Raw genomic sequence first — 27,927 nt, 5'->3', positions numbered from 1 at the left:
GTATCTAAGGGCCATAATTCGCTGGAACTAGGAAAAGTCTGGAATAAAAGCCCTGCCCTTGTTTCCGCTAGAAAACTCTCAAAAAAGAGAGTTGATTTAAGACTATTTCCTACACCCTTCTTGTTCTGGAGGAATGGGAAGCATTTTCATAAAGGTATGAAAAGATTTGAACACTCTCTTGTAGCGTGATCATACCATCTTTCTCTTACAACTTTGTCTGCTGTCACTGAAAATCATATTACTTTGAAGTATGAAAGGCTTCCACCCTGGATAAAGGAAGGGAGGAAAGGAGGAACTGAAAGGGTGTGGGGTGTAGGATGAGATTTAGGAGAGAAGTCAGCACTGCCTGCTGAAGTTGACAGGGACATGATTTTCCTTCCCTGTTCTGCTGCCTACATTTGAACTAGCATCTGTCACTTCCCCAAGTTCACTTCTTTTGAAAGGCACTTCTCTGTTTAAATTCATCTAACCTGTACAGTTTCCTGTAGAAGGGTCTGTGCTTACTAGGGTAGTTCCTACTTTACCTAAGGATAAGAGGGGAAAAAGCTGCTTGAAAGATTCATAGGTTCATAGGTTCATAGGTTTATACTAGGCTATCTGCCCTAAGGCATTTATAAGATTTGGATTTTTTGAGTGGAGGTCCACACTAGATCTGGATGTGAATCCTGGACACCACTTGTGACCATGTGGTTCCCTTCACTGCCATTTTTAAAAGATTTTCTATTAAGGGTGACCAAACAAAAACTGTTGCCTGGGACATTCACTAATTGCGCCCAGAGATCACACAGTATAGCAAGCAAACTAAACGTGGGCCACTATCTCATTACCTCCCTGTGGAAGTTCAAGACATGGCTGCATGAGTCACATCACTTCTAAACTGAGACAGTTTGGTTCTAAAGAGGTCTACCTGGACGACTCATTAAAGACTTAGAAAACTGGAAGTACAGCAGTGGGCTTTGAAGGTTGGAGTCTAATGAGAATAGAGAACCTCCTTGAAGCCTCATTTAAAGTGTGCCATCATCAGCTTTGGAGTCTCTACAAAGGACTGACCTTGCAGAAGTCAGCTCAATGAGACTGTGCTCTCATCTTTTATACTGCAGGTAGGTAGAAGAAATTGGCAGGAATATGCAAGTCCTTCCTCATCAGTTTCAGAATCCAGTGTCTCTCTATTTTTTACGCCTCTTTGTATCCTGCCCCCTCAGGCCTCACCAGGACTACAGGAGTTACCAGGACCTTGCACTTTGTTCCAATGGAATCTTAACTACTTTCTTTGACCTGAATCTTTTGATTTTTCAATTTTTCTAAGTATTTTCTCTTTTCTAAGGGATAATTTGTAACAATAACTGAGAGCCCTCCCAAGGTGTTAGGCATTTCTAGTACCAAAGCTAATTTTTTTTTGTGCTCAAGGAAGTTCTTCAGGTTTTGGGTCCTCAAATAGAATTTATTTTTGAAAACAGCACCGTGATTGAAGGAGAATATGACACAGCTTTTCCTCAAACAAAATAAACACTGTAAGTTGTACCCTCATGTTGACGTTTGTCTTCTGTAGATCATTTGTTATTCAATTCTTCCACAGATATCACGGATGTCCATAAGAGGTGTTATCACTGTCCAGATACAAACTTTAACAACAAAACAGTGTAATACCACTGGAGAACATAAAGTGTCATAAATGTGTACTTATCACCCTGGAAGTTACCTAGAAGAGATCAGCAAACATATGGATATATGACCAATTGCTCCTTCTGCAAAACAGAACTGAGTCTACCTATGTTCAGGCTAAAGGTGGAAACACCAGTTCCATGCTAGGGATGTCTAAAAGCTCAGTAAGCTGGATTATAAGGCAGATGTCTACCAGATGCTAATTGCCATAGATAAGGAATTATATCAAAGCACTGGCTCCTACGATAAACATTATTCATTCTGGGCATCTACACATTGCTTAGCAGAAGGATCCCTGGTAGTGGTTAGTGGTTAGGAAAGCTAGCTCAGTTCACATGTAACCCAACAGCAGATTTGTATTTTAAGGATGAAAACTTATTTTATTTAATTTCTTAAGTGCAGTGACACAATGAAGTATCTGCAGTGTAATTCAGTCCATTTGGTCTCAATACTCACCTACAACATTACTTCCAGTTGCTTCATGGTATCCTGAGTTGCTCCTCTGAAACAGGGCTGTCACATCCTCTTCCTGTAGATAGTTTTGCTGGTTAAACAAGGTCTGATGGGGACAGAGTTTGCATGCGTCCTCGGATTTCTTCACCCTGTCCTCTAATTTTCGATGCATGTCTGTCTGGGCTGGTCCTCCCCTCAGGCCACAAAGCTGGGCCCCCTCACAATCCATGGAAAGAGTCAGTTCACACCCCATGTCCTCAGGAATGATCGGGATGCGCTGGCTCAAGTTACAAGCACTAAGATAACAGCTCTTCAGTGGGTCATCTGTGAGGGTATACTGCACGTTTACTGCATAGTCATCAGCATAGCAGCTGCTGCCCCGCTGCACTTTTGTTTCCTCATAGAAGCAGCAAGGCAAACCTTCATATCTGACAGGATCTGCCAGACACAAATGGTCCTGATTAATACTGTACATGCTCTGTGCCACAGATGGGCCAACTGTCCTTTTCTCAGCTCCTCTGCCACATGTGCCACAACATGAAACATTTAAAAACAAAGCCTTGTGATCCACTTTTGAAGTAGTTTCAGCCTCTTTACAGTCTGCAGGTAGGAAACAGCCTGTGCAGGCCTGCTCCAGCAGGGCTATGGCTAATGGGTCCACTCCTTTCCAGTTTCTAGCATCCATGCCAGCATCTGACATGAATTCTGGCCCTGTGTCTGAGGTAGCGGCATTCATGTCTCTGTGTTCTAGCAATGAGCCATTGCTGTGGTTCACTTCAATGCTACAGTTTGACAGCTGGTCCCCTGAGGAAGAAAGCTGCATAGGCCGACATTCCACACTTTGTACAGACAGTTCATCTATCTGAGGGTCCTCATGGAGCACTGTACCACTCCAGCTTGCACCAGCATCCCCTGAAATGCATGGGCTCTTGCTCCGGTATATGTAAGGATCATAGTCACTGCTTAAGGAACTGCGAAAGGTAGAACAGCTGCCATACACTCCCTGGTTACTCATTTCTGTGCAGTCCAACATGGAGTCACTAGAAGAGCCATGGCATTGGCCCGAAGAGCTACTGCTGCTGTCACTGCCAGGACAGTCAGCCAAGTAACCACTACAGAGGGAGCGATGGCCATGGTAACAACTGAAGCTTGAGGTACTGCCACTGTCCAGGTGGGATGCTGGTGTCATGTGCATTAGGGTCGGGAACGGCACTTTACTTCCAGGCTGAAAGGCACGAGAGGGGCTCTTAAGGGCAATGTTTCCTTGCTGGCTATCAGTCTGTGGGTAGCTAAGGCCCTGAAAGTAATAATGTTGATACAATGTTTCACATGGAGGGAAACAAGATGGACGTGCAAAGTTGTGTCCACTAAGTCTGGGTCTCCTGAATGCATTGTTCTGGGGATATGGTCTGTATTCCAAGTTACAGTGGTGGCTATTCAATGTATGTTCTATGTGTACTGGTGCATAACTTGCAGTGTATGTACTGGATTGTGCTGGGTACAGTTCCTGGGGCCCATGCTGTTCTCCTGTGAGCATTGTTATTGGGTTGCCATGGGCATCCATGCTGGTCCTTGTGGGATATGCAATTACTTGCCCTGTCCTGTGAACTCTTCCTGGGTAATGTACAGGAAGCACAACCCTCTGTTGCCGATTTTGAGTTAAGTTGCCATTGTCTGTACAGATGGGGCCAGATGTTCCCTTTTTCTGTTCTGAAATAAAACAAAAACAGAAACCAGTTAACAAAATGGTAAACAAGTGAGACCACAAAATGTAATCAAGAAAGCACTGAAGACCACAGTAAGACAAGTTTATGTAATCAAAATGTATGTGTGGAAACACCCCTGTGGAACTGAAGAGATACGTTAAATTTTAAAACAACAGATGAAAGAGACACACACACAAATACCAGTTCAATATTTCAAAGCACATTTACAGGGTAAAGATAAAGACCAGCCATGCTTTATGGCAGGGTTTTTATTTCATTTTGGGTACCTTTGGCTATGCCAAAAGTGAAGAACTTTAAAAAAAGCAGTACCTTATTTTAACTGTAAACTTGCAAATCTTTTCTTATGTCAGACTTTAATCTTTTCTTTTCAGTACATATAAAGTGCTGTTTTTAATTACCTCAAATACCAGAATCACTATTAACTGTTAAGTCACTAGGATTTATCCTCTTTATTTTTTTTGTAAATTATACACACTTACTTTGTCCTGTTCCATCTCACAGTAACAGTCTTCTTCCACAGTAGATAAGATAAAGGTGGGCAATGCTAGATAAAGGGTTCTGCTCAGGGAAATTCTAATGGGCTTAAAATTTTACCATCCAAGTCAGCAGTTCTGTGCATTTCTATTAAAATTGTTGAAACATGGATTTTGACTTTAGACAAAGGCCACTAGGATGAAATAATCTGCTATTACTCAAACTCCCTCTAATAACAGGCAGATTCTGGTTCAAACAGCTTGTTTTCACTACACACTAACATAATTGCCAAAGGACTGTTTCAGTCACTTCTGAACTGCTTCACTGTTTTCCATCTCAGCAGTTTTTCTGAAGGGCTGTTAAAATGAGACATGGTCTGTTCTGTAAATGGTATTTCCTTGCTTCTGTCCTGCAGTACCCATCTTGCATTGTTAAGCTTTGTACTCTTTTTCACCTATGGTCTCTTCTGAAAGACGTTACCACCTATATTCTGTGGATTCCAAGATATATACACAAAGATGTTGAAATTCATGCACCCCCCACCTCTCTCCTCCAGGACTGCACATCTTGTTTTTCTCTTTTACACAGCTTTTGAAGCAGACCATGCACAATTCTCACTGCTGCCTCTGTAGTGTTTCTGTATTACATCTTTGGGTTGGAAGGTGGCATAATGTTTAAGGTGTTTAGCTTACAGACAAAACAAACAGGGTTTAATTCTCTGGGAAGTATGTCTAGGCTTAAAAAGATCCTCCCTAGGGTCATTAGCTCAGTAATTATCTTTGAGTCTATGAGCTTATGAAGATTTGTTATTTTGGTCTCAAGAACTGTACATAACCATTTATCTGCAGGATAACAACTTCTTATTTTTTACATGTGATATTTCTTAGTATGCCTACAATTACCTTACTGGGCGTCTCTGCTGTTTTCTCACACTGCCTGCTCACCTTTCTTCATCTGATGTATGCCTGCTTGAAGAATGTTTCCTCTTTTGCGGTTGTGACTAATTCACATATAATGTTGTACACCTGCTGTGGATGTTTTACTTCAAATGCACTATTTTGTATCTTTCTGCACTGTGTTATGTTTTACAGCCATGCATTCAATCTAATAAAGTCCTGTTCTATCCCTTTCTACACCTAAGTGTTCAACAGCCCTGTTGCACATTTCTATGTAAAGGCATGGTTTTCCTTCCATGCTGCTGTGGAGACGTTGAAAATGACCACCCCAAGTACTGAACCTCCATGGCAACCATTATGTCATTTGGTAAGAATGCATTAGGATACATTTTAAGTCAGTTCAGTCTATTCACTAACCTTCTGTGTGGCATTACATCATATTAAACTATTTTACTTTTATTTGTTTATTTATTTTACCAAATGCCAAAACAAACATTATACCTGCTCCAAAAGAACTAGATAAGCAAGTAGCTAAAACAAATAAAACAAACAAAATGTGTGGTTCTAGGCAAAGGAAGAGCAACTTATTGATTCATCTGCATATTAGACTGAGGAAAACAGTTGTCCTTCTCTTGTTCTCATGTCAGATGTAAATATGGATGATATTAAAACATTTATAAATATTCAAGACTATTTCACTTATTCACGTTTTGTTAAATTACCAAACAAGGCATAGTCTACTGTGGAGACCTCTTGAGAAAAATCCATAAAAATGCAATACAAATAAAACACAGTAAGTGGCAATATATCACATCAGTCAGACAAAAAAGCATGGAAAACATAATAATTTGATTTGGAAGACATGACATCAACATCTGAAACACAACAGAAACAATGTACAAAAATGATACTGTGTCATACAAATGTGACCAGGGCAAAATATACCAGGATCAGATAACTGGAAGTAACAGAATTGAAAGTGCAGAGCATAGTACGTTAATGTGATACAGAGAGATAAAAGCAAAATTAACTCAAAGAAAATACAAGCAATACAGCAAAACAACACAGACTTGTTCAATGTCTCTATATCAAAACCAAAAGAAATATGGTTCCAAAAAGCATTCCAAAGACATGCATCTGGAGCATTTCTCCCTGGGCCTCCGCTGAAAACAGGCTCTGTGGAACCTAGTCGGACATTCCCGGTCAACAAATGTTAAATAAATAAATAAATAAATAAAATATGTCAAAACAGGACACTCGCTGCAAAGAAATGACCCATGCATTGCACATAAGTGCCATTGTAATGGTTAAAAAAATAAACCGGGCGGAAAATAGGAACTCATGAAAGATGCAGACAGACAGGAACAATACAAGGATACACAAGTAACAGGCAGACACTGTGACATAAAGGGAATTTTAAAGGAGAGAGTTTGGATGAAGGAAAACACTTGGTCTATTAGAAAAAGAAGTCCGATCTTGTAGCCCAGGCAGGTATGACCCTAGCGCTGAGTAGCATCCTGCCATCACCCAGAATGATACCACAGTACAAGGACAAAATGATTCACTTCAACAATTGGCTAAGCTTCTGGTGTCATTCTAAGAGGATCCAGTATCTGTCTGCCTGGGATGACATGATTGACAAACCATGATGCTTTGCCAGAGATGGCCTGCACCTGTCGCCCTTTGAATTCCGGATACTGGCTAAGGCTGTTGGCACCAGTATAGTGCCCTTTTTAGGCAAGGTTCAAATGACAAATTCACCACCGTGACAGGTACAAGCAAGCAAAATCTGAGAGTAATGCTACTCAATGCTAGAATTCTAAACCTCAAAATGCACTCACTCGAGCCACTCCTTAAAATTGAGAACATCGACAATTGTGCAGTAACAGAGACCTGGTTCAAAGCTCCAGAAAGCACGCCTGCATTACCATGCTATAATTCATACCACACCTTTTGGCCACCTAACCTGGACTGAAACACTAAAGGCGGAGGCGTGTCCATATTCATTAAGGATATCCAGACCTCCAGGCTAGTTGCTCAGCATAATGCATCCGAGATTATCCAAGTGCAACTAACTCTGGGCAAGACAACAATCCAAGTTGTAGCTTGCTACAGATCCCCCACCATGCCCCAGGATTCCAACTCCTCATTTCTTGATACACTGGAAAATATTAGGGTACAACCTAACACCCTAATAATGGGCAATTTCAACTATCCCACCATTAACTGGGAAAACTATTCATGTACCAACTCTTGTGCTCAACGTTTTCTGGAATTCATAAATTCCAACACCTTGGATCAACTTATCCACACCCCCACCAGGGGGCAGAAATATCCTAGACCTGGTCATTACCAACATGGCCAACTGGTGTTCCACACCAGAGGTCAATTCCTCGTTGGTCGGATCTGACCACAAGCTAATCACCCTAGACATCCACATCCCACCCCCACCCCCCATTAGGGAAACCACTGTAAAAAATGCCTCCAATGCCAAATTCACGCTTCTTAATACAGAAGTGGCAAATTTCACGACATCCATGCTGACGGACAATAGAGGTATGACTGCTGAATCCTACACAAATGCACTTTATAAGCACTTACACGAGTGCATGGATCGTGCAATCCCTAACAGAACCAAGATGCTATCCTCCAAAAAAAGGAAGCCAATCTGGTGGTCCCCTGTTATAAAAGTACAGTTTTGTACCTACCACAAATGTAGATGTCCGATACATATGCAACTGCAGTCATAACATATGGGTTGTCCTGCCTCAGGCAGCCCTTGGTCGGCCGGATTCCAAAGTCTGGGTCCGACGTCGGCTGATGTCGCATTTCTCTCCGACGTCAGAGCGGCTGGAGTACATAAGCATCAGCCGACGCCATCTTCTTCAGTGTTTCTTGCCCCAGATGCCAGGTGCCCTCCAAGGAAGGCTGTAATCAAATTGGAAGATAAAACAGATTTCCAGACAAATAAATAAGCAATAAACAGATACACCATAACAGATAACCCCAGCTAAGGGTAACAGGGATAGGAGTGGCACCAAGGCATAGAGGGAAGGAGGGAAAACCCGACTGCAGTTGCATATCTATCGGGCATCTACATTTATGGTAGGTACAAAACTGTACTATATCCTTCAAGAATGCAACTGCAGTCATAACATATGGGTTGAATACCATAGCTTAGCTGGGGGAGGTGGAATGCTCTAAGAAAAGGATGGTGTAGCTATCAATCCCTGCAGGACTGCAGAAGCAAAGCCTGCTCTGGATCTGGAATATAGAGGAAGGTTGTAGTGTTTGGAAAATGTATGCACAGCTCCATGTAGCAGCTTCTAGAATGTCTTTTGTAGGCACCCCTCTTAAGAATACTGTAGAGGTGGCTGTAGCTCTGGTGGAGTGTGGTCTGACATTGGCTGGCACACTCTTTCCATGGAAGGAATAACAGAATCTGATGCAATGTCCAATCCATTTAGAAATTGTCTGTTTTGAAATTGCTTTTCCTTGTACTCCAGGCGTAGCTACAAAAGCTGATCAGACTTCCTACTGGTCTTGGTTCTGTCCAGGTAGTAGCAAAGCTGTCTGTGAATGTCCAAGGTATGCAACAGTCTTTCCCCTTTGTTCTCAGGATTGGGAAAGAAGGTAGGCAGGTGAATTGCTTGATTTAAAGAGACCCTAGATACCACTTTTGGGAGAAAGGTAGGGTTGGTTCGTAAGAGACCCTGTCTCTGTGAAAAGTTATGAGCGGTGGTATAGCCATTAGGGCCTGTAATTCCGAAATCCTTCTTGCTGAGGTAATGGCCAACAGGAATGCTGTCTTCCAGGAGAGAAATTGTAAATCCACAGAAGCTGCTGGCTCAAAGGGAGGTAAAGTCAATTTTTCTAGGACAAAGTTGAGGTCCCAAGCTGGTACTGGTGCCTTTCTTGGGGGCTTTATATTCTTGATTCCTCTAAGAAATTGCCTTAACAAAGGATGTGAAAACACAGGTGGATCAGTGTTGTATCTAGCTGAGATAGCTGAAGCATGTATTTTTTATAGAGTATGAGAGCCGATTATGTAGCATATCTGCCAAATATTCCAGGATGAGTGGGATGCTCAAAAGTGATGCATCATGGCCCTTGGTGGTATTCCAAATGCTGAATCTCATCCATTTGGCTGAGTAAACCTTTCTGGTGGATGGTCGGCGGGCTTCTGTCAGTATCCGCTGAACTTCTTTTGAAAGAGGTAGGTTGAGGTTATTCATGGGATCTCCCAAGCTGTTAGCTGTAGCATCTGTATGTTGGGATGAACTGTCCTGAAGTTGTGTTGAGTCAAAAGTTGGGGCCATTGAGGGAGGGCCCATGTTTTGTTGTGACATATGCTCCATAGTAGTGGGTACCAGTGCTGTCTTGGCCAGTCTGGAGCTATTAGGATCCCCTTGGGCTGCTCTGCTTTGATCTTTAGTAACACTGTGGTCATCAGTGGCAGAGGTGGAAATGCATAGATTTTTAGGGAGCTCCAGTTGAACGAGAGCATCTATTTTCCATGCTTTTGGATGATATGTCCTTGAACAAAACTTCTGTATTTGATGATTGAGGTGGGAGGCAAATAGGTCTATGTCCGGCCCCATGTCGAAGTGAGTGTAAAGATTTCTGGATGTAACCTCCATTCGTGGGGGTCTAGGAAATTCCTGCTTAGACTGTCCGCCAGAACATTGTCTTTGCCTGGAACAAACTGGGATTGCAACTGTATGTTTAGGCTCAGTGATTTTTCCTAAAGATTCATTGTCAGTCTGCAAAGGGGGTAAGAATGAGTGCCCCCCCTGCTTGTTTATGTACCACATCACAGTGGTGTTGTCTGTCCGTATTAGTAGGTGGCCTGGTTGTAGTTGTTGTCCGAAGGCCTCGATGGCATGCATTACTGCCAGCATTTCTTTTTGGTTGATGTGCAGATGTGTTTCCTTTGGAGACCATTGTCCTTGAATACATCTGCCCTCCATGAGCGCCCCCCATCCAAGGTCTGAGGCGTCTGTGGTCATGGTCTGTGTTATCTGAGGTTTTTTGAATGACATACCTGTGTTTGACTGGCTTACTGAGGCCCACTATAGAAATTCCTTTTGAAGACATGGAATGAGTGGTATGGTTGCTTCTAGGTTGTTGCTGTGTTGAGACCATAAGCTTTACAGGTACCATTGAAGCTTTCTCATGTGTAGTCTTGCTAGTGGTACCAGGAGAATGCAGGATGCCATGTAACCCAGGGTCTGTAGGAATCTCCTTGCAGTCATCTGGGTGAGCTTTGCTAAAGTTTTGAAGTAGAGAGTTAGCTTCTTTTGCTTGTCTTCTGTCAGGTAAGCCATTTGAGAGGCTGTGTCTAGTTTGGCTCCTAAGAAGGTAATTTGCGGGGATGGCTGAAGTCTTGACTTTTGAAAGTTGACTATGTATCCCAGAGCCTGTAGCAAATGTATGACATAATTCAAGTTTTTTGTCAAAGTTAGTTTGTCATCCGCTTGTATGAGGCAATCGTCCAGGTATGGGTAGATTTGAATCCCCTGGAGCCTGCAATGAGCAATTACTGAAGCCAGGCATTTCGTGAATACTCTGGGAGCAGTAGATAAGCCAAATGGCAATGCTGAGAATTGATAATGCTCTGGCCCTGCAAGAAATCTGAGGTATCTTCTGCAGCTGTGTCTGATAGGGACATGCAGGTATGCCTCCTTGAGGTCCAGAGTAATCAGCCAAGACCCCTTGCCCAGCATGGGAAGGAGTTGCTGTAGAGTCAGCATTTTGAACTTTGGTACTATGAGAAAAGTGTTTAAAGCGGACAAGTCCAGTATTGGTCTCCATTGAGTTTCTTTTCTTGGAACAAGGAACAGTCTTGAGTAAAATCCCTGACCTTGTTCTTGTTGTGGAACTTTTCTATTGCTTTGATCTGAGCAAGCAGAGAAATTTGCTTGATAGCCTCTGCCCTCTGGTTTTGTGGCAGGTTTGGCATACCCAGTTTTCTTGGCAAGGTATGAAAATGGAACCTGTAACCGTGGTCTATAATGTCCAAAATCCATTTGTCCTTTGTTAGTTTGTGCCAATTTCTTGTAAACAGAGATAATTTTCCAAAGGAGCTTCTGCTTGCTCCTTGGTCAGCGGACCTAGAGGAAAGTCATTGAGAATGTCCCTGTGGGGTGGGAGAAACCCCTGTGTCACTTCTTTGGTTTCCTGGTTGCCATTGTCGTCCCCTGTAGGATCCTCTGTATTGACCTCTTCCTCGGGCACGCCTGCTTTTGCCCCTCTGAAATCTTTCAGGATTAGGAAAGGACCAGTTTTTAGAAGGCCAGTTCCTGCTGAATCTAGGTGGCTGAACCTGGAGGAAATCTTTGACTGTCTGAACTGATTTGGCTTTTTCCTCAATGGACTTTAACACATCTTTAGCATTAGCACCAAAAAGCTTGTTCTTTCCAAGGGTGCAAGAAGTTTTGCCTTAACATGATCTGGTAAAGGTTGATCTTTTAACCATGCATGTCTACGAATGACCGCCTGTCATAGCTGCCCTACATGAAGCTTCCAATGCATCATATCCACACTGTAGAAAGTGATTGCTAACTTGCTGAGAATTGTGTACAGCCTCCTGCAAAGACTTCCTATCTAAAGGTTCAGGGAGGCCAATCTTTTCTGTAAATCATCTAACAGGAAATCCTGATATTGAAACATGTGAAAGAGACAATTGAGAGCTCTCATAGATAAAGTAGTGGAGGTGTAGACCTTCTTCCCCATCTCTCTAAGGACCTTGCTTCCCTGTCGGAGGCAAAGGGTTTTGGAGGTGGTAGCTGAAACCTTTAGGCCCTGGAAATTGTTTCTAAATCAACAGCATGGGCCCTAAAGAAATGAGAATGGGTTTCTGGGACCCTATAGTATCTGTCAGGCTTGACAGGAGCAGGAGGAAGAGTATCAGGGTAACACTGGAGTCAGAGTATAAATCATCCAAAATATCAAGCACAGGAGGTATAGCTAAGGGTCTGTGTTGGGGCTTTTAAGGAAGGTTGAAGGCGCTTTCTGGAATCTGAATATTCCTGGCCTTGCCACTTAAAATGCTCCCTCATGGAATGCAGAACTTCCCAAAAGACATATCCTCAGGAGGAGAAGCTGAGGGATAGAGTCCTCTGCATCTGAATCCTCATAGGTCTGGAAGGGCTCTTCCTGGCTTTCGGAGTGAACAGAGTCCTCAGAATCTTCATCAGTGGGGAGAGGATCAGGGGGTTCAACCCTAGGCCTCTTATCAGGAGGAGTCTGGGATCCTCTCTCAGGGTGGGCCTGGGAACCTCTGATCAGGGAAATTAAATCTGCCATAGCCATGATTTGAGTTTCAGGAGTAGGCTGAGGTAAGGTCTTAGCAGAAAGATGCTTGGTCTTGCTGGCTGCTTTGGCCCGTGTGTAGGCCTTGATAGACATGGACATGGGAGGCCTAGCCCTCCACGTGCAGGAGTGACCTTATCCACAGCAATGGTCTCGGGCATTTCCTCGGTTTCAGTATCCGGAGGAAAGTCAATAACTGGCGTCGGAGTGGCCTCGAATCGGAGGTATCGGTAATGTGGTGTCTTGGTTCGAGCCGTGGAATAACTGCCTCAGGGAACCGGAGCACTCGGTTAATTTTGGCGTGGTGTCGGTGGAAGACGGGCTGAGGATGTCGGTCCGGTCTTTTCGTTTCTTAGGAGTCTGCGTTGTCGGTTGTTCCGGCGGCATCGTATAATCAAATTTATCGCGAAAAAGTCTTCAGCGAACTCCGCCCGCCTGAGAGTGCGCTTGTTAAAGCGAGCACAGGCGGCACAGGCCGAGACGTCGTGGTCTGGGCCAAGGCAAGGGAGGCAGTAAGAGTGGAAATCCTTATGAGGTATTTGTTTACCACAAGACAAACAATTATTTACTTTTCAGTAATTTCTGACATCGGCTGAGGCAAGAAAAGGTCCCCAGCGGGTACTTAGCTTTTGATGACTTGGTTCGAAGAATACAGGAGCTGACCGACCGGCACTTGCGAACTGCTTCTGCTTCGGGCACCGCACGGCAAGAAAGACTGAAGAAGACGGCGTCGGCTGATGCTTATGTACTCCAGCCGCTCTGACGTCGGAGAGAAATGCGACATCAGCCAACATCGGACCCAGACTTTGGAATCCGGCCGACCGAGGGCTGCCTGAGGCAGGACAACCCATATGTTATGACTGCAGTTGCATTCTTGAAGGACATCAAACTCTACAACAGAAGAAAGAAACGGTTGCAAAAAAAGAATAAACTCCCATGATTGGAGGACCTCCCTGGTCAGCCTCATAAAATCCTCCAAAGCTAGTTACGAAAACAAAATCGCCACTAATTCTAAAGATGACCACAAAGCATTCTATAGCTATGTCAGGAATCTCAATGGCAACACTCAGATCTGCTCTGAGTTACAGCACAATGACACTAAATATACAGAACCAACTGATATTACCAACATCCTGGCAGAGGTAGGTTCAGTGTTAACTTTACCCCCCTCTCATCCCCTAAAGGGCCCATCTCTATACTGGAAGAATGCAAAGTTCCTGTAATCATTGCTGAACAGGTAAAAAAACACACACTCTCCAAAGCTAAGAACACAGCATTCATGGGACCTGACAACATCCCAGGCTGAGTTCTACATGAACTACAGAACGAACTGGCACCCCACCTAAGAACCATGTTCAATCATAGCCTCACCTCAGGCTTTGTGTCCAGTGAATGGTGCACAGCAACGGTTATCCCACTCCACAAAGGGGGAGCCACCACGGACTCTGGGAACTACTGCCCCATTAGCCTGATGAGCCGGGTCTGCAAGGCTATGGAATGTATCATCATTGAACTTATAAACAATGACATTGGTAATCTCTAAACTCTGGACCCTACTCAGTTTGGGTTTGTAAAAGGCAGATAATGTCTCCTAAACCTGATAGACTTTTTTGAAGCAGTCACCAAAGCCGTAGATGAGGGTAAGGTGGTTCACACAGCCTATCTAGATCTCACCAAGGCTTTCGACACCATCCCCCACTCTGGAATTACAGATAAACTCACTAAACTAGGTATAAATCCCTATATCACAAGATGGGTTGCCAACTGGCTCACTGACAGAACCCACACTGTGAATGTAGCAGACTCCAAATCCAACTTCAGACCAGTGACAAGTGGAGTACCACAGGGTTCAGTCCTTGGCCCTCTCCTGTTTGGTATCTACTTCTCTGACGTACAGGCTAATACTGAAGGTCTTTGGCTAATGAAGTTCGCAGATGAATGCAAACTAGGAGCCATGATCAAAACTCCTAATGATGTGGACATCCTACAAAAGGGCCTCAGTGAGACAGATGCCTGGTGTCAAAGCCATGGCCTCAAGCTCAATGCCAAAAAAGTGCATTGTCATCCCTTTTGGTAAAAACTCTGTACCCATGAACTACCACATAGGCGGTAGTCTACTTAACACCGAAAGTGTGATAAGAGACCTTGGGACACAGATGGACAGTAGTCTCTCCTTTGATAATCACATCGCCACAGTAGTCAGGAAATCCTTCTACGTGGCACACCTCATCAAAAAAGGTTTCTCATCCAGGAAAAAAGAGGTCATTGTTCCCCTCTACTCATCACTCATTAGACCCATTACAGAATACAATGCCCCTTTTGGTATGTACCTCACAAGACATCTACAACAACTGGAGAGGCAGCAGAAATACTTCACAAAGAGGATTTCCGGCCTCAAACAGATGCCCTATGCAGACCATCTCAAAAAACTCCAGCTTTACTCCATCGCATATCGCCTACTCAGAGGTGATCTCTGCCTAACATACAAAGCTATGTCAAACCCAGAGCTGTTGGACATGCTCCACTTAAAGAAATCCCAATCCCACCGAGCTACACGCTCTAGGGACCTAAACCTTGTCACCACAATAAACAGAACATGCTGGAGGGATAGATGCCTGTCCCAGAGACTTTCTATACTCTGGTACAAACTATCTATCTATATCAAACAAAGCCCCTCATTACCACTCTTCAAGAAAAATCTTGATGATTGGATGGGAAATAGGAAATTCACCCTGGGGATCACTTCTGTGGCTCTGCTCGACAGGGGCACAGGAAAAAATTTTCTTGGGTGGCGAAAGCCAGGGTACCGTTTGGCTAGGCTTATAAAGGCCCTAGGGCCAATAACCTAGTACCTACCTATGAACCCATGAACCTATTCATTGGTAGTATTTCTTAATTTCATTTATTTTTCTTTGATAGCATTAAGCAGGTATATTATCCCTGCTTTTTCTCAGCCTTTCCAGCTAACTGTTTCCATTTTATTTATTGTTATGTCTATTTCTTTGCTTTGTTACATTTCTATAGAAGGTTGCAGCTCACTTCTTGATTAAGAAGACTTTCTTCTTCTTACTTTTGGTCTTTTTTTATTCTGCCTTTAGTGCATTCGTCTGTTTTTACCAATACTGTTTTCTGTCCTACTCCATTTGCACCTCTTTAAGTTTGAATGACAGAAGATTCCCTGTCATATTCCAAGCTAGTTTGTTTAAGAACTGAGGCATTCCAGTACTTCTGATCCATATTTGTTTCACAGAAGTATCTGTTGCTTCTCTGATGACAGTTCTGACACTGTCTTGCTCATCCACACCTTCAGTCTGTCTTTCAAGGTCTGCTGTTCTACAGTCTAGTACCCTTACTTTCAAATGGCGACTACCTGCATACTCCATCTCTGTTTGTATACATGAAGTCTTGGACTACTTTTACTCTACCAGATTTCGGTAACAACTGCGTTTTTCATGTTGACTATTTTGCATTAATGGTGATCTTGTTAGATATTCTACAGACAGTGTATTCTACTTAACATCAGGAACATTCATACCCACCCACCAACCAGTCAACAACATACAGCATATCTCCTTTCTCTGCAATGTGAATGTTTATGGGATGTTAATTTCACATTCCTTTGCTATTCACCTCAGAATTCTCAGCAGAATCCCTGGTGCAAAATGCATTATCATTTATTTTCTTGAGTGTAATCTGACCGAGTCATCTCCGTGTCTCTCTCTCACTTACTAATTTCTTCTGTCATTCTGAGCTCTTGGCTCATAGTAAGAGACACACAATTCCTCATATTTTACCCTTCTTGTCTATCTTGTACACTGTGTACCCTTCTGTATTTACAGTTGTGACTCTGTGTGGCATGTTTCTGGGGTTGCCACTAAGACACCGATTCCATCACATCCACCTTCTTGGGCAGCTTGCCTGTAGACATAGGTAGTGGCACTTACTCCCATGGTATTTTTCTTCTGTCTTTATTGAGTAACCGTTTCTAAAGTGCATTTCAGTAAGGATTCTATTATTTTGGGGGTGGGGTTATGCTAAGATCTCTCTGCTTTTCTCATAACAAAACACATAAACCTATCACTTATGATTGATTACTATTTTCCTAATGGACACAATCAGGCTATCATACCAGTACAAGCCTATTCCCTTCAAGTACATACTAAGATCAAAGTGAAGTCAAAGTATGGAGCTCTACACCAGCTGTTAGAAACATCTCATTCTCACCTATAACATATAGAGACAGCACCTCTGAGAATGTTACTATATGTGCTACTTTTCAAATGCTTCTTTTCCAGTTTCTCAAACTCATTTTGCATCACTCTATTCCACTTCCAAACTACACTGCTGTCCCTAATTGGACAGTAACACCTGTCTTCCAAAAAGTATAGTTCCTAGGTTAGGAGAGCCCTGTTAAAACCTGATCCTTAATCCTAAACAGCCCACCCTATTATAGGACTGGATAAGGTGGATTTGCAATTTCCTAAAGCCTCTGTAGACACCTTGGTAAATTTGGGCATCCTAAGACAATGTAGTAATTGTCTAATGCTCTCAGACAACCAGTTCATCATTATATATATAAGTATGCAAGACATGTAAATATCCAACGTCTTTGCAGACACAAATCTTGCATGCAGATGAGGAAGTCAAGAATACCCACATTACATCCCTTACGTATACCACTCACAATACACAGATTGTCTTATGCTGTGGCACTTAAAAGAAACTTCACAAATCTAAAAGGCCTCCAAAGCCACCTAATGGTAACACTGCTCTTTAGCAACTACTAAAATGTACACCAAAAGAAACACCAAACATTTCATGCAAGCCTACACCCAATGGTCTTCCAAGAACAAAGCCCAGAAGGCAAGCATCTACTTTACCTAATAGGTTTATAGGTTGGTACTAGGCTATTGGCCCTAGGGCCTATGCAAGCCTAGCCATAACAATTCCCTGGATATTTCTTCCCACAATATTTACTTCTCTGGACCCCTGTCTAGCAGGGAGACTGACATGATCCCCAGGGTGAATTTCCTATCTCCCATCCAATCATCAAGGTTTCTTTTGAAGAGGGCCAATGAGGCGCTCTGCTTGACATGTATGGGTAGTCTATTCCAGAGTATGGGGAGTCTCTGGGTCAGGAACCTATCCCTTCAGCATGTTTTGTTCATTGTGATGACAAGGTTTAGATCCCTGGAGCGTGTGGCACTGAGGAATTGGGATTTCTTTAAGTGGAGCATGTCCAACAGCTCAGGGTTTGACATGGCCTTGTATGTTAAGCAGAGGTCGCCTCTGTGTAGACAATATGCCACAGAGTATAGCTGTATACTCTTGTCATTGGGGACTCCACTGTGTGACACACAGATGCCCCACTCAGCAGGTTAAACAAGGAGAAGAAAATGGTCAGTTGCCTACCTGGAGCCAGGATCCACAATATCATGCATGCAGTCAAGTCACACACGCCAGGCAACAACACAATACTGTCATAGTCTTGTGGGTATAAATAATCTGAGACATGCTTCATTGGGCTATATGAAAAGAGAAATAATGGGAGGGGTAGAACCTAGATGGCCAATTGAGAGCAGCAACTTTTTACTGCTCTGCAGATTAATCGAAATATTACAGGAAGAAATTAATTTTCTATTGAAATTCCCTCATAAACTATTTTCTAACTGTATAAACTTATTTAGCTTCGAATATTGAAAAAAAAAATTCATGTCAGAATTACTCGGAGAATTACCTGTGAAATAAAACGAACATTACAAAACAATGTCACACTGAAACTTCTTTGAGAAAAGATATGCAGCTGGTAGCATCTACTCTTTAGGAACTATTAATGAAAATGAATGGCTTCCAGTAGAACCTGGAGAAACTGAAGGCAAAACGCTCTAAAAAAATGGACATTTTTAAGGAGATGTTTCAACAACACCAAATAAAAATTCAAGACATGGAGAATGCTTTGAGTAACACATATGGAAGACTGAAAGAAGAGGAAAACCAAACTGAATATCTCCTAAAACAAAAAGCAAAGCAATGTCTTTCAGCTTCTCCCATTAGGGGTGCCACAGCAGATCACCGGTCCGCAGATTGATTGGCAGTGGTGTTTTTACAGTGTCAAGTTGCCAGCCTGGCACCCACCTTCACAGAATGCACACACACACTTAATGCATGTCTTTAAAACTCATTTGACCTCAGGGAGGACATGCAGACTCTGCAAAGAAGGTGCTCCGGCCAATAAATTAACCGATGAACCTCTTGCTGTGAGGCAACAACGCTAGCCACTGCACCACCGCAGCCTCCATATCTCCTAAAACAAAACACCGGGTTATTAAATAAAATTGACAATACAGAAAACAGTGCAAGAAGGTTCAACCTTAGAATTTTTGGATTACCACAGAAAACTAAGGCAAAGACTTAATTTTTCTCTTAAATTCCTGGCTACCTGATATACTTAACCTTCGGGAAGGGCTATGCTATGGTACTGAGAGAGTCCACAAAGCTAGAGGTAAGCCTATAGCTACCTCTCTATTATCACCTTTGAGATCTGTTAAAGTTAAATTTCTTTTATAGATACTATCAACAAAAATCGCAACAATAATCTTCTCTCTTCTGCTCTTTTCATTGATCTCTCAAAAGCTCGATGGTCCAATCACTCTCTCTCTTCTTAACTAACATCTCTCTCGTCTCTCTGATGATAACCTAGCTATTAAATGGTTTAGATCATATCTTAAACAGACAAAACAAGCAGTCATAACCATAACTCTTCTCTTTTCTTTTTTTCCATCGGAGTCCCTCAGGGCATCCATTCCTCTCCCTTCCTCTCTCTTCATTCAATGATCTTCATCTGCTATTCCACAAGCAAGCAACCTGTGCAACATGCAATGATTTCGACCCTTTTGTTCTGCCACCATCCATACAGAACTGATCACCTACCACTACTTGAAAACATATTTAATACAGTTGAAACATGGTTCTTTGAAACCTTCTTCCTAAAAAATTCCTAAACAAAAAATCACTTTTCGAACCCCACCCACCCATTCCACCCCCCATTTTCATTCTCCATCCTCCAACACTACCAACTACACCAACACCTGATTCAACAACAAACAATAACCAATAACCATAACATAACTCTCGATCAACACCATATCATTACTACAAAATTAGTTAACAGGATCCCTATAAAAATAGGAAATTATTAAACCTAGAACACCAGAGAACTAATCACACTAGAATCCACTTATCTTATCTTATAAATACTATGCTATGCCTCTCCTATTTTCCCTTATTATTACACCAGTAAATTAATTGGCAACTTGAAAAAACGTGGCAACTTAATTCTTCAGTACCAAAACAGAACTCACCACCCCTTCAGACTTAGGCTGGCTCTTCTCTAGGCTGGCTCAAATGGCTCAACTTACTGCCTCAACCCTATAACTACCCTACTTATACTATAATTCTAAATGCCCAACTGAATCTCCCCCCCTATACTCTCAATAATCTCAACTGCCTAAAATATAAACTGATGAAGCTCTCCAAATCAATTAAGTCCAAACTGGTTTGCTGGTGACTGTCTTTTCAGACTGTCTTTAGGTAGATACAGGACATAGTACAGGAATCTTCTATACCTGACAACATCTTTTGACTACATCTTTCTCCATTAAACTTACAATTAAACTGTACTTCCAAAACCACTGACTTGTTCTTCCTGCACTCTATATTAATTCTCCTTCTACTCCTACTTCTCTCTCCCTTTTCTCTCCTTCTTACTACTATACTTCTATTACTTACTTATTCTACTTTTTTTTAACATAAATTTTATTCATTTCTTTTTTTTACTTTTTTACTGTTTAATATTTTTTTTTATTTTCTGTAAAATATTACTATTGACAATTACAATTGTTTTGTTATTAATTTATATGTAATGTTTTTTTAGTAATATATTTCTTATCTGTTGTGTACTAGGAGTAGTGTGGAGCTTTTCTCCCAGCCTGGCTCCTGAAAATGGACTTGTTATCCGGTCAACAAATGTTAAATTTCTTTCTTACACTGATAAAGAGAGAAGTCTGAAAACAGTATGGAGAAAAGCTCATATTAAATTTGGGCAAAGTAACATAAAATTTGATAATGTGATAATGACTGTTCAACTAAGACCATAGAAAGTACAGTTATGTACCTACCATAAATGTAGATGTTCGAGTGCTAATACAGCTGCAGTTATAACAGATGGGTTCTCCTGCCGTCAGGCGGGTCCTCGGTCGGCCGAATTCCAAAGTCTAGGTCTGGCGTCGGTTGTCATCGCTTCTTCCCTGACGTCAGTGTGACAGGGGTATAAAAGAACCAGCCGACGCCATTTTCTTCAGTTTTTCTTGCCCCAGATGTCAGGTGCCCCCAGAAGGAAGGCAATACATAAATTAGTGTAATAAAACAATGCCATATAAACAAAATACAGTAGTGCAAGCAAATACATCATGAATGAATACCCCAATCTGGTTGCATGAGGATATGTCAACCAATAGGCCTGTCCCAAGAGGGGAAGGAGGGAGGGAAACCTGGACTGCAGCTGTATTAGCACTCGAACATCTACATTTATGGTAGGTACAAAACTGTACTATGTTCATCGTGCATACAGCTGCAGTCATAACAGATGGGTAGAATCCCAAAGCTAAGAAAGGGGTGGTAGGCACTAGGTGGAACTAGGAGGGGCCAGAATGCCCTGCAAGACTGCATTGGCAAAGCCCGCTCTAGATTTGGAGTATAGTGGAAGGTGGTAGTGCTTGGAGAAAGTATGCACAGAACTCCAAGTGGCTGCTTCTAAAATATCTTTGGTAGGAACTCCTCTGAGAAAGGCAGCAGAGGTAGCCGTGGCCCTTGTGGAGTGAGATCTGATGCCTGTAGGTACAGTTTTGTCATGAAAAGAATAGCAAAAGCATATGCAGTGTGCTATCCATTTTGAGACTGTCTGTTTGGAAATTGGCTTTCCTTGAGCTCCTATAGCATAGGACACAAAGAGCTGTTCTGATTTTCTGAAAGGCTTTGTTCTGTCCAAATAATAACGCAATTGTCTGTGGATGTCCAAGGAATGTAGTAATCTCTCCCCTTTGTTTTGAGGATTAGGATAAAAGGTAGGTAAGTGTATGGCCTGATTCAAAGCTACCCTGGATACCACTTTTGGCATAAAGGAAGGGTTGGTTCATAAGGAAACTTTGTCCTGATGGAAGATGATAAAAGGCTGCACAGCCATGAGAGCTTGTAGTTCTGAAACTCTACGAGCTGAGGTAATAGCCAGAAGGAAAGCTCTTTTCCAGGACAAATATTGCAAATCTGATGAGGCAGCTGGCTCAAAAGGAGGCAAGGTCAGTTTTTCCAGAATGAAATTGAGATCCCAAGCAGGTATTGGTTGTTTCCTTGGGGATTTTAGATTCTTAGCCCCTCTGAGGAACTGTCTTAAGAGGGGATGAGAGAATAAGGGTGGATCAGTGTTGTATTCTGCAGAAATGGCTGAGACATGGATTTTGATGGAGGAGAAGGAAAGTCCACTGCTTAGCAGCTCAGCTAGATACTGTAATATTTGAGGTAAATTCAGTTTTCCAGGATCCTGGCCCTTTTTCTCATTCCAGACACAAAACCGTTTCCATTTTGTGGAGTAAGCTTTCCTAGTAGACGGCCTTCTGGCCACCAAAATGACATCCTGCACCTCCTTGGAGAGTAGGGTCTGTTGTGATGCTAAGGAATCTTCCATGCGGCTAGATTGAGTGTTTGTAGCTGACTGTGAAGAGTTTTGAAGCTGTGCTGAGTCAGGAAAAGAGGCATTAGAGGTAGGGTCCATGGTGGGGAATGCGTCAGGCTCCTCAGGAGTGGGTACCAGTGCTGTCTTGGCCAGTCTGGAGCAATGAGAAACATCTTTGGTCTGTCTGCTCTGGTTTTCAATAGAACTTTGGGCAGCAGAGGAAGAGGTGGGAAGGCATAAACTGTCATTGATGTCCAACTGAAAGAGACAGCGTCCACTCTCCAGGCCTTTGGATGGAAAATCCTTGAGCAGAATTTTGTCAATTGGTGATTTTTGTGGGAGGCAAAGAGATCTATGTCTGGCCTTCCCCATGCTTGGATTATCTCTGTAAAAACTTGAGGATGCAACTTCCATTCATGTGGATCTGTCATATTTCTGCTTAGGTTTTCTGCCAGCGTGTTTTCCTTGCCTGGCAAGTACTGTGCTTGTAGTTCGATTTGAAAGTCCATGGCCATGTTCCAAAGTGACATGGCCAGTCTGCATAGGGGGTATGAATGTGTTCCTCCCTGTTTGTTTATGTACCACATAACTGTGGTGTTGTCCATTCTTATTAATAGTTGACCTGGTTGCAGAAGGTCTTTGAAAGCTATAATAGCATTTATTACTGCTGGCATTTCCTTTTGATTGATGTGAAGATGCTTTTCTTTTTGGGACCATTTGCCCTGAATGCACCGATCTGTCATGTGCGCCCCCCAGGCGTAGTCCGAGGCGTCTGTTGTGATGACTTGATTTGCTTGAGGCTTGCTGAATGGGAGACCTGTGTTTGCTTGGCATGCTTGAGCCCACCACAGAAATTCCTTTTGAAGACATGGAATTAGTAGTATTATTGTTTCCAAACTGTGGCTGTGTTGAGACCATAGGTTTTTCAGGTACCATTGAAGTTTCCTCATATGCAACTTTGCACATGGGATTAGTAAGATGCAAGATGCCATGAATCCCAGAGCCTGCAGGATTTTCCTTGCAGTCAGCCTGGTACAATTTGCTAGTGCTCTGAAGTATTGAGTTAGTTGCCCCTGCTTCTCTGGCGTGAGGTAGGCCATCTGGGTGTTTGTGTCCAAGTTGGCACCCAGGAAAATTAGTTTCCGAGAGGGTATTAGCTTTGATTTCTTTTTGTTGACTGTGTATCCCAGAGAGTTCAACAACATTATTACATAAGCCAGATGTTTCAGAAGAATGTGCTTGCTGTCCGCTTGGATCAGGCAGTCGTCCAAATAGGGGTATATTTGTATCCCTTGAAGTCTGCAGTAGGCAATTACTGATGCCAGGCATTTCGTGAATACTCTGGGCAGAAGATAAGCCAAAGGGCAATGCAGAGAATTGATAATGGGTTGAACCTGCAAGAAATCTGAGGTATCTTCTGCAATTTTGTCTGACTGGGGCATGCAGGTATGCCTCCTTGAGGTCCAATGTTACCAGCCAAGACTCCTTGCCCAGCATGGGAAGAAGCTGCTGTAGAGTGAGCATCTTGAATTTTGGTACAGTAGAAATGTGTTTAGGATGGATAGGTCCAAAATAGGTCTCCAATCTTTTCCCTTCCTTGGTACCAGGAATAGTCTGGAATAAAACCTTCACCTTGTTCGTGCATAGGTACCTCTTGAATAGCTTTCATGTCTATGAGATCTGTAATTTGCCTTTGTGCCTCTGCCCTTTGATTGTGTGGCAGGTTTGGCATGCCTCTCATTTTTGGAAGGGTGTGAAAATGGAATCTGTAGCCTCTGTTTATAATGTCCAGGATCCATTTGTCTTTTGTGACAATATGCCAATTTTTTGAAAATAATGCCAGTTTTCCGCCTAAGGGTGCTGCCATTTGAGTCTTGGTTGGCATGCAAAGGGGAAAGTCATTGGGCTTGCTTTCTGAATGGTTACGAGTTATCCTCACCACCTCTTTGTGTAGGAGCTTGCCATTGTCTGCCTCTAAATGATTCTTGGGATTGTCCTCTGCCCCTCGGGCGCCTGTATCTACCTCTTTGGGGTCTGTCCGTGGCTGGAAAGGACTAATTTTTGGAAGGCCAATTTCTACTGAAGCGTGGGGGTTGTACCTGTAGAAAATCTTTCACAGTTTGCATTGATTTAGCCTTTTCCTCCATTTTCCTTAAAACCTCCTCAGCATTAGCACCAAATAATACATCCTTTTGTAGAGGGGCATCTAGTAATTTAGCTTTGACATGATCTAGCAAGGTTTGTTCCTTGAGCCAGGCATGTCTACATATGACTGATCCTGTAACAGCAGCTCTACATGAGGCCTCTAGAGCATCAAAACCACATTGTAAGGTATATTTACCCACTTGTTCTGCACTATGCATCAAATCCTGTAACTCCTTCAAATCTGGTTGTTCAGGTTGTGACATTTTACTTTTCAATTGTGATAACAAAAACTGTTGGTATTTTAGCATATGGAACTGACAGTTTAATGCCCTCATGGTTAAGGTAGCTGAGGTATATACCTTTTTCCCCCACCTTTCTAAGGATCTGGAATCTCTCTCGGAAGGTAATGGATTTTTAGCAGTGGAAGCCTTAATTCCCTTGGGGCCCTGTGAGATGGTTTCTGGGTCAGCAGCATGGCTTTTGTATAGAAATTGGTGTGAGTCAGGAACCCTGTAGTACCTGTCAGGCTTGACTGGGGCTGGAGGTAGAGAATCCGGGTTAAGGCAGGTCTCCGAGCACACATCATCTAGTATGTCCAAGACAGGAGGTATAGCCAGAGGCCTGTGGTGAGGTAGCAAGAGAAATTCCCTAAGCCTTTTCTTGGAATCTGAATAATCTTGGCCTTCCCAGTGGAAGTGTTCCCTTAAGGTATGCAAAGTTTCCCCAAATGAGAAATCCTCTGGAGGGGATACAGAGGGAATGGATTCCTCTGCATCAGAGTCTTCAAAAGGGGAGTAAGAATGTTCCTGATCATCAGAGTGCTCTGAAATAATGGAGCCCTGATCAGAGGAGGGGGATTCTTCCTCCACTCTGGGCCTTTTGTCCGGGGTTGAGAACCCCTGATAAGAGTAATTAAATCCTCAGCCATTTTAAGTATCTGTTTTTTAGGCATGGGGCCTGGAGATGGCCCCTGTGTAGCTTGTCTCTTAGAATGCATGGCTGCTTTAGACTTAGTGAAAGCCTTGATGGAAAAAGAAGAGGAAGGTCTGAAGACACCTTGAGAGGAGGTAGACCTATCCACATTTTGAGATTCACCGCCAAGAGTGGCTTCGGTATCTGTAGTCGGGGTGTGGACCGAGGAGCCTGCGACCTCGGGCACAGGAGACACCGCCAATGAAGTGTCGTCGGTAGTCAGGGGCTGCGTAGGCACCTCACTGAGAACCGGACCACGTGTAGTCGGCTTTGGTGTGGTGTCGGTAGAGGCCGCGGACCTCGTGTGTCGGTCCTTATCTTTGCACTTTTTAGACAAAATTGGAGTCGGAGTATCCGACGACATAATATAGTTAAAAGTTTTGCCAAAATAATGCTGGGTGAACTCCGCCTGACGCTTAATGGTGCGTTTGTTGAATGTAGCACAAAAGCGACAGACCGAGACGTCGTGGTCTGGGCCTAAACAAGGAATACAGAGGGAATGGAAATCCTTATGCGGTATTTGCTTCCCACATGAAATACAATTATTAACTTTGTCTGACATCGGTCTTAGGCAAGAAAAGTTTCCCCAACGGGGTACTTAGCTTTCAAGAAGACTTCGGTTTCAAAATCTTTGTAATTTCAGGAGCTGGCCGACCGGCACTTGCGAACTGCTTCTGCTTCAGGCACTGCGCGGCAAGAAAGACTGAAGAAAATTGTGTCGGCTGGTTCTTTTATACCCCTGTCTCACTGACATCAGGGAAGAAGTGATGACAACCGACGCCGGACCTAGACTTTGGAATTCGGCCGACCGAGGAACCGCCTGACGGCAGGAGAACCCATCTGTTATGACTGCAGCTGTATGCACGATGAACATCTGAGAAAAAGATGTTGGCCACTTGTGAAATCCCTTAAACAGAATGGTTTCAAAACTGAAATAATTTTTCCTACAAAAAATAAAAATACACCAGCCAAATGGATCCAGAACCTTCAATGATACATAAGGAGCTATCAACGATGTAATAAACAACATAGTGACTCCATCAACAGAAGATATGGGTTGCACTTTCTTTTGCTCTTAAAAGATCTCCTGAAAAAAAAAACAACTGGACTGACACGAAGAAGAAACAAAAAACTGAATCATCCACAAGTGCTAGTGCTAAAACTAGCAAAATAACCACAAAACCCTCTGCTATAAAACAATCAAAAATATATATTCTTTCATCCTCAAGAGTGATAAATTTCTCTAACATCATTTAAAGTGTTATTTTCTTAAAGGTAAAATAAAAAGCTCACTTATTTACAGATATGAAAAAGAGGGCATAAATGAAGTATGTTTGAAATAATCTACAAGACCACACTTCCCTTCTTAAGATCAACATTTCTTCTTCCATAAACTGGCAATGTTTGCATATAACTCATAAATACAAGTATTCTCTAATATGCCTTTGGAGTATTAACAGACTAGAATTAACAAGTCACTTTAACATCTTTTAATAAGCCTAAAAATGTTTTTATTTGAAAGAGACATAATGGATCTCTTGGAATTTGTGTCACAGACAGGTATGAACCTTGCATTGAGCACCAGTCTATCTTCACCAAGGATGACGCCAGAATACAAACATAAAATTACTGAGTTTAATAATTGGCTTAGTTTCTGCTGCCACTCCAGGGGCATGGGAGGACGTGGTCAATAGACCATGTTGCTTTACCAGAAATGTGATGCACCCGTCCTCCCTACACTTTCGGATATTGCTTAAAACGTTACCATCCCCTTACAGCCTTTTTTAGGCAATGCCAACAAGGCAAAACTACCAACATAGTGAAAAAGCCTCCAAGCAGCCTTAAGGTGTTACTGCTCAATGCTAGGAGCCTAGACAAAAATCTCCACACTCTTCAAGCCCTCCCAATTTTGGATAATATAGGCATATGTACCTTGACAGAGACTTGGTTTAAAGCCTTAGAAAGTACTCTAGCAGTGCAAGGCTACAGTGCCTTCCACACATTTAGACCAACAACAGCACAGACTGGGGCCAAAGGTGGCGGCCTCTCGATTTACATTAGCAACAAACATAACTCCAGGTTGATTAAACAGGATGATACCATGGAGCTCATCCACGTGAAAGTCACCATACACAAGGTCCAAGCTAGATACAGGCCACCATCTATGCCCCTACAGTCTCGCATCTCTTACCTAAAGCTACTAGAGGTGCTCACCGTCCAACCAAACACCCTACTCATGGGTGACTATCTTCCAGTCTATTAACTGGGAAATTTACACTGCTTCAGACTCACAGGCACAACACTTCCTTGACTTCATTAACACACACACCCTGGAACAGATAGTGCACTCTCCAACCAAAGGACGAAACACACTGGATCTGGTACTCACCAACATGAGAGAGTGTTGAACACCCCCCCCACCTCCAGTCCCCGGTGTGTCATTTCCTCACTAGTGAGATTGGATCCCAAAGCTGTCTCCTTTGAAGTAAAAATCAACTTGCTAAACCAGTAACAAGTATAAATACTATTATATAACAGTTTGTCAAAAGTCAAGGCT

General features: G+C 42.7%; 1 protein-coding gene across 2 annotated transcripts in view; it reads right to left on the bottom strand.

Moving 5' to 3' along the window:
* ZNRF3 (zinc and ring finger 3) overlaps positions 1-27,927 on the bottom strand; it is a 931,882-nt gene that overhangs the window by 25,914 nt on the left and 878,041 nt on the right. For both annotated transcript variants that reach the window (XM_044068463.1, XM_044068465.1), the window contains exon 8: positions 2,119-3,825. In XM_044068463.1, the coding sequence (XP_043924398.1) occupies positions 2,119-3,825 (1,707 nt within the window). The remainder of the gene's footprint in view (positions 1-2,118; positions 3,826-27,927) is intronic.

Source organism: Protopterus annectens, chromosome 4.part0, assembly GCF_019279795.1.
Source record: "Protopterus annectens isolate FY-2018-M chromosome 4.part0, PAN1.0, whole genome shotgun sequence".
NCBI classification, from domain to species: domain Eukaryota; kingdom Metazoa; phylum Chordata; order Ceratodontiformes; family Protopteridae; genus Protopterus; species Protopterus annectens.
This window is presented reverse-complemented; position numbering and strand designations above follow the sequence as displayed.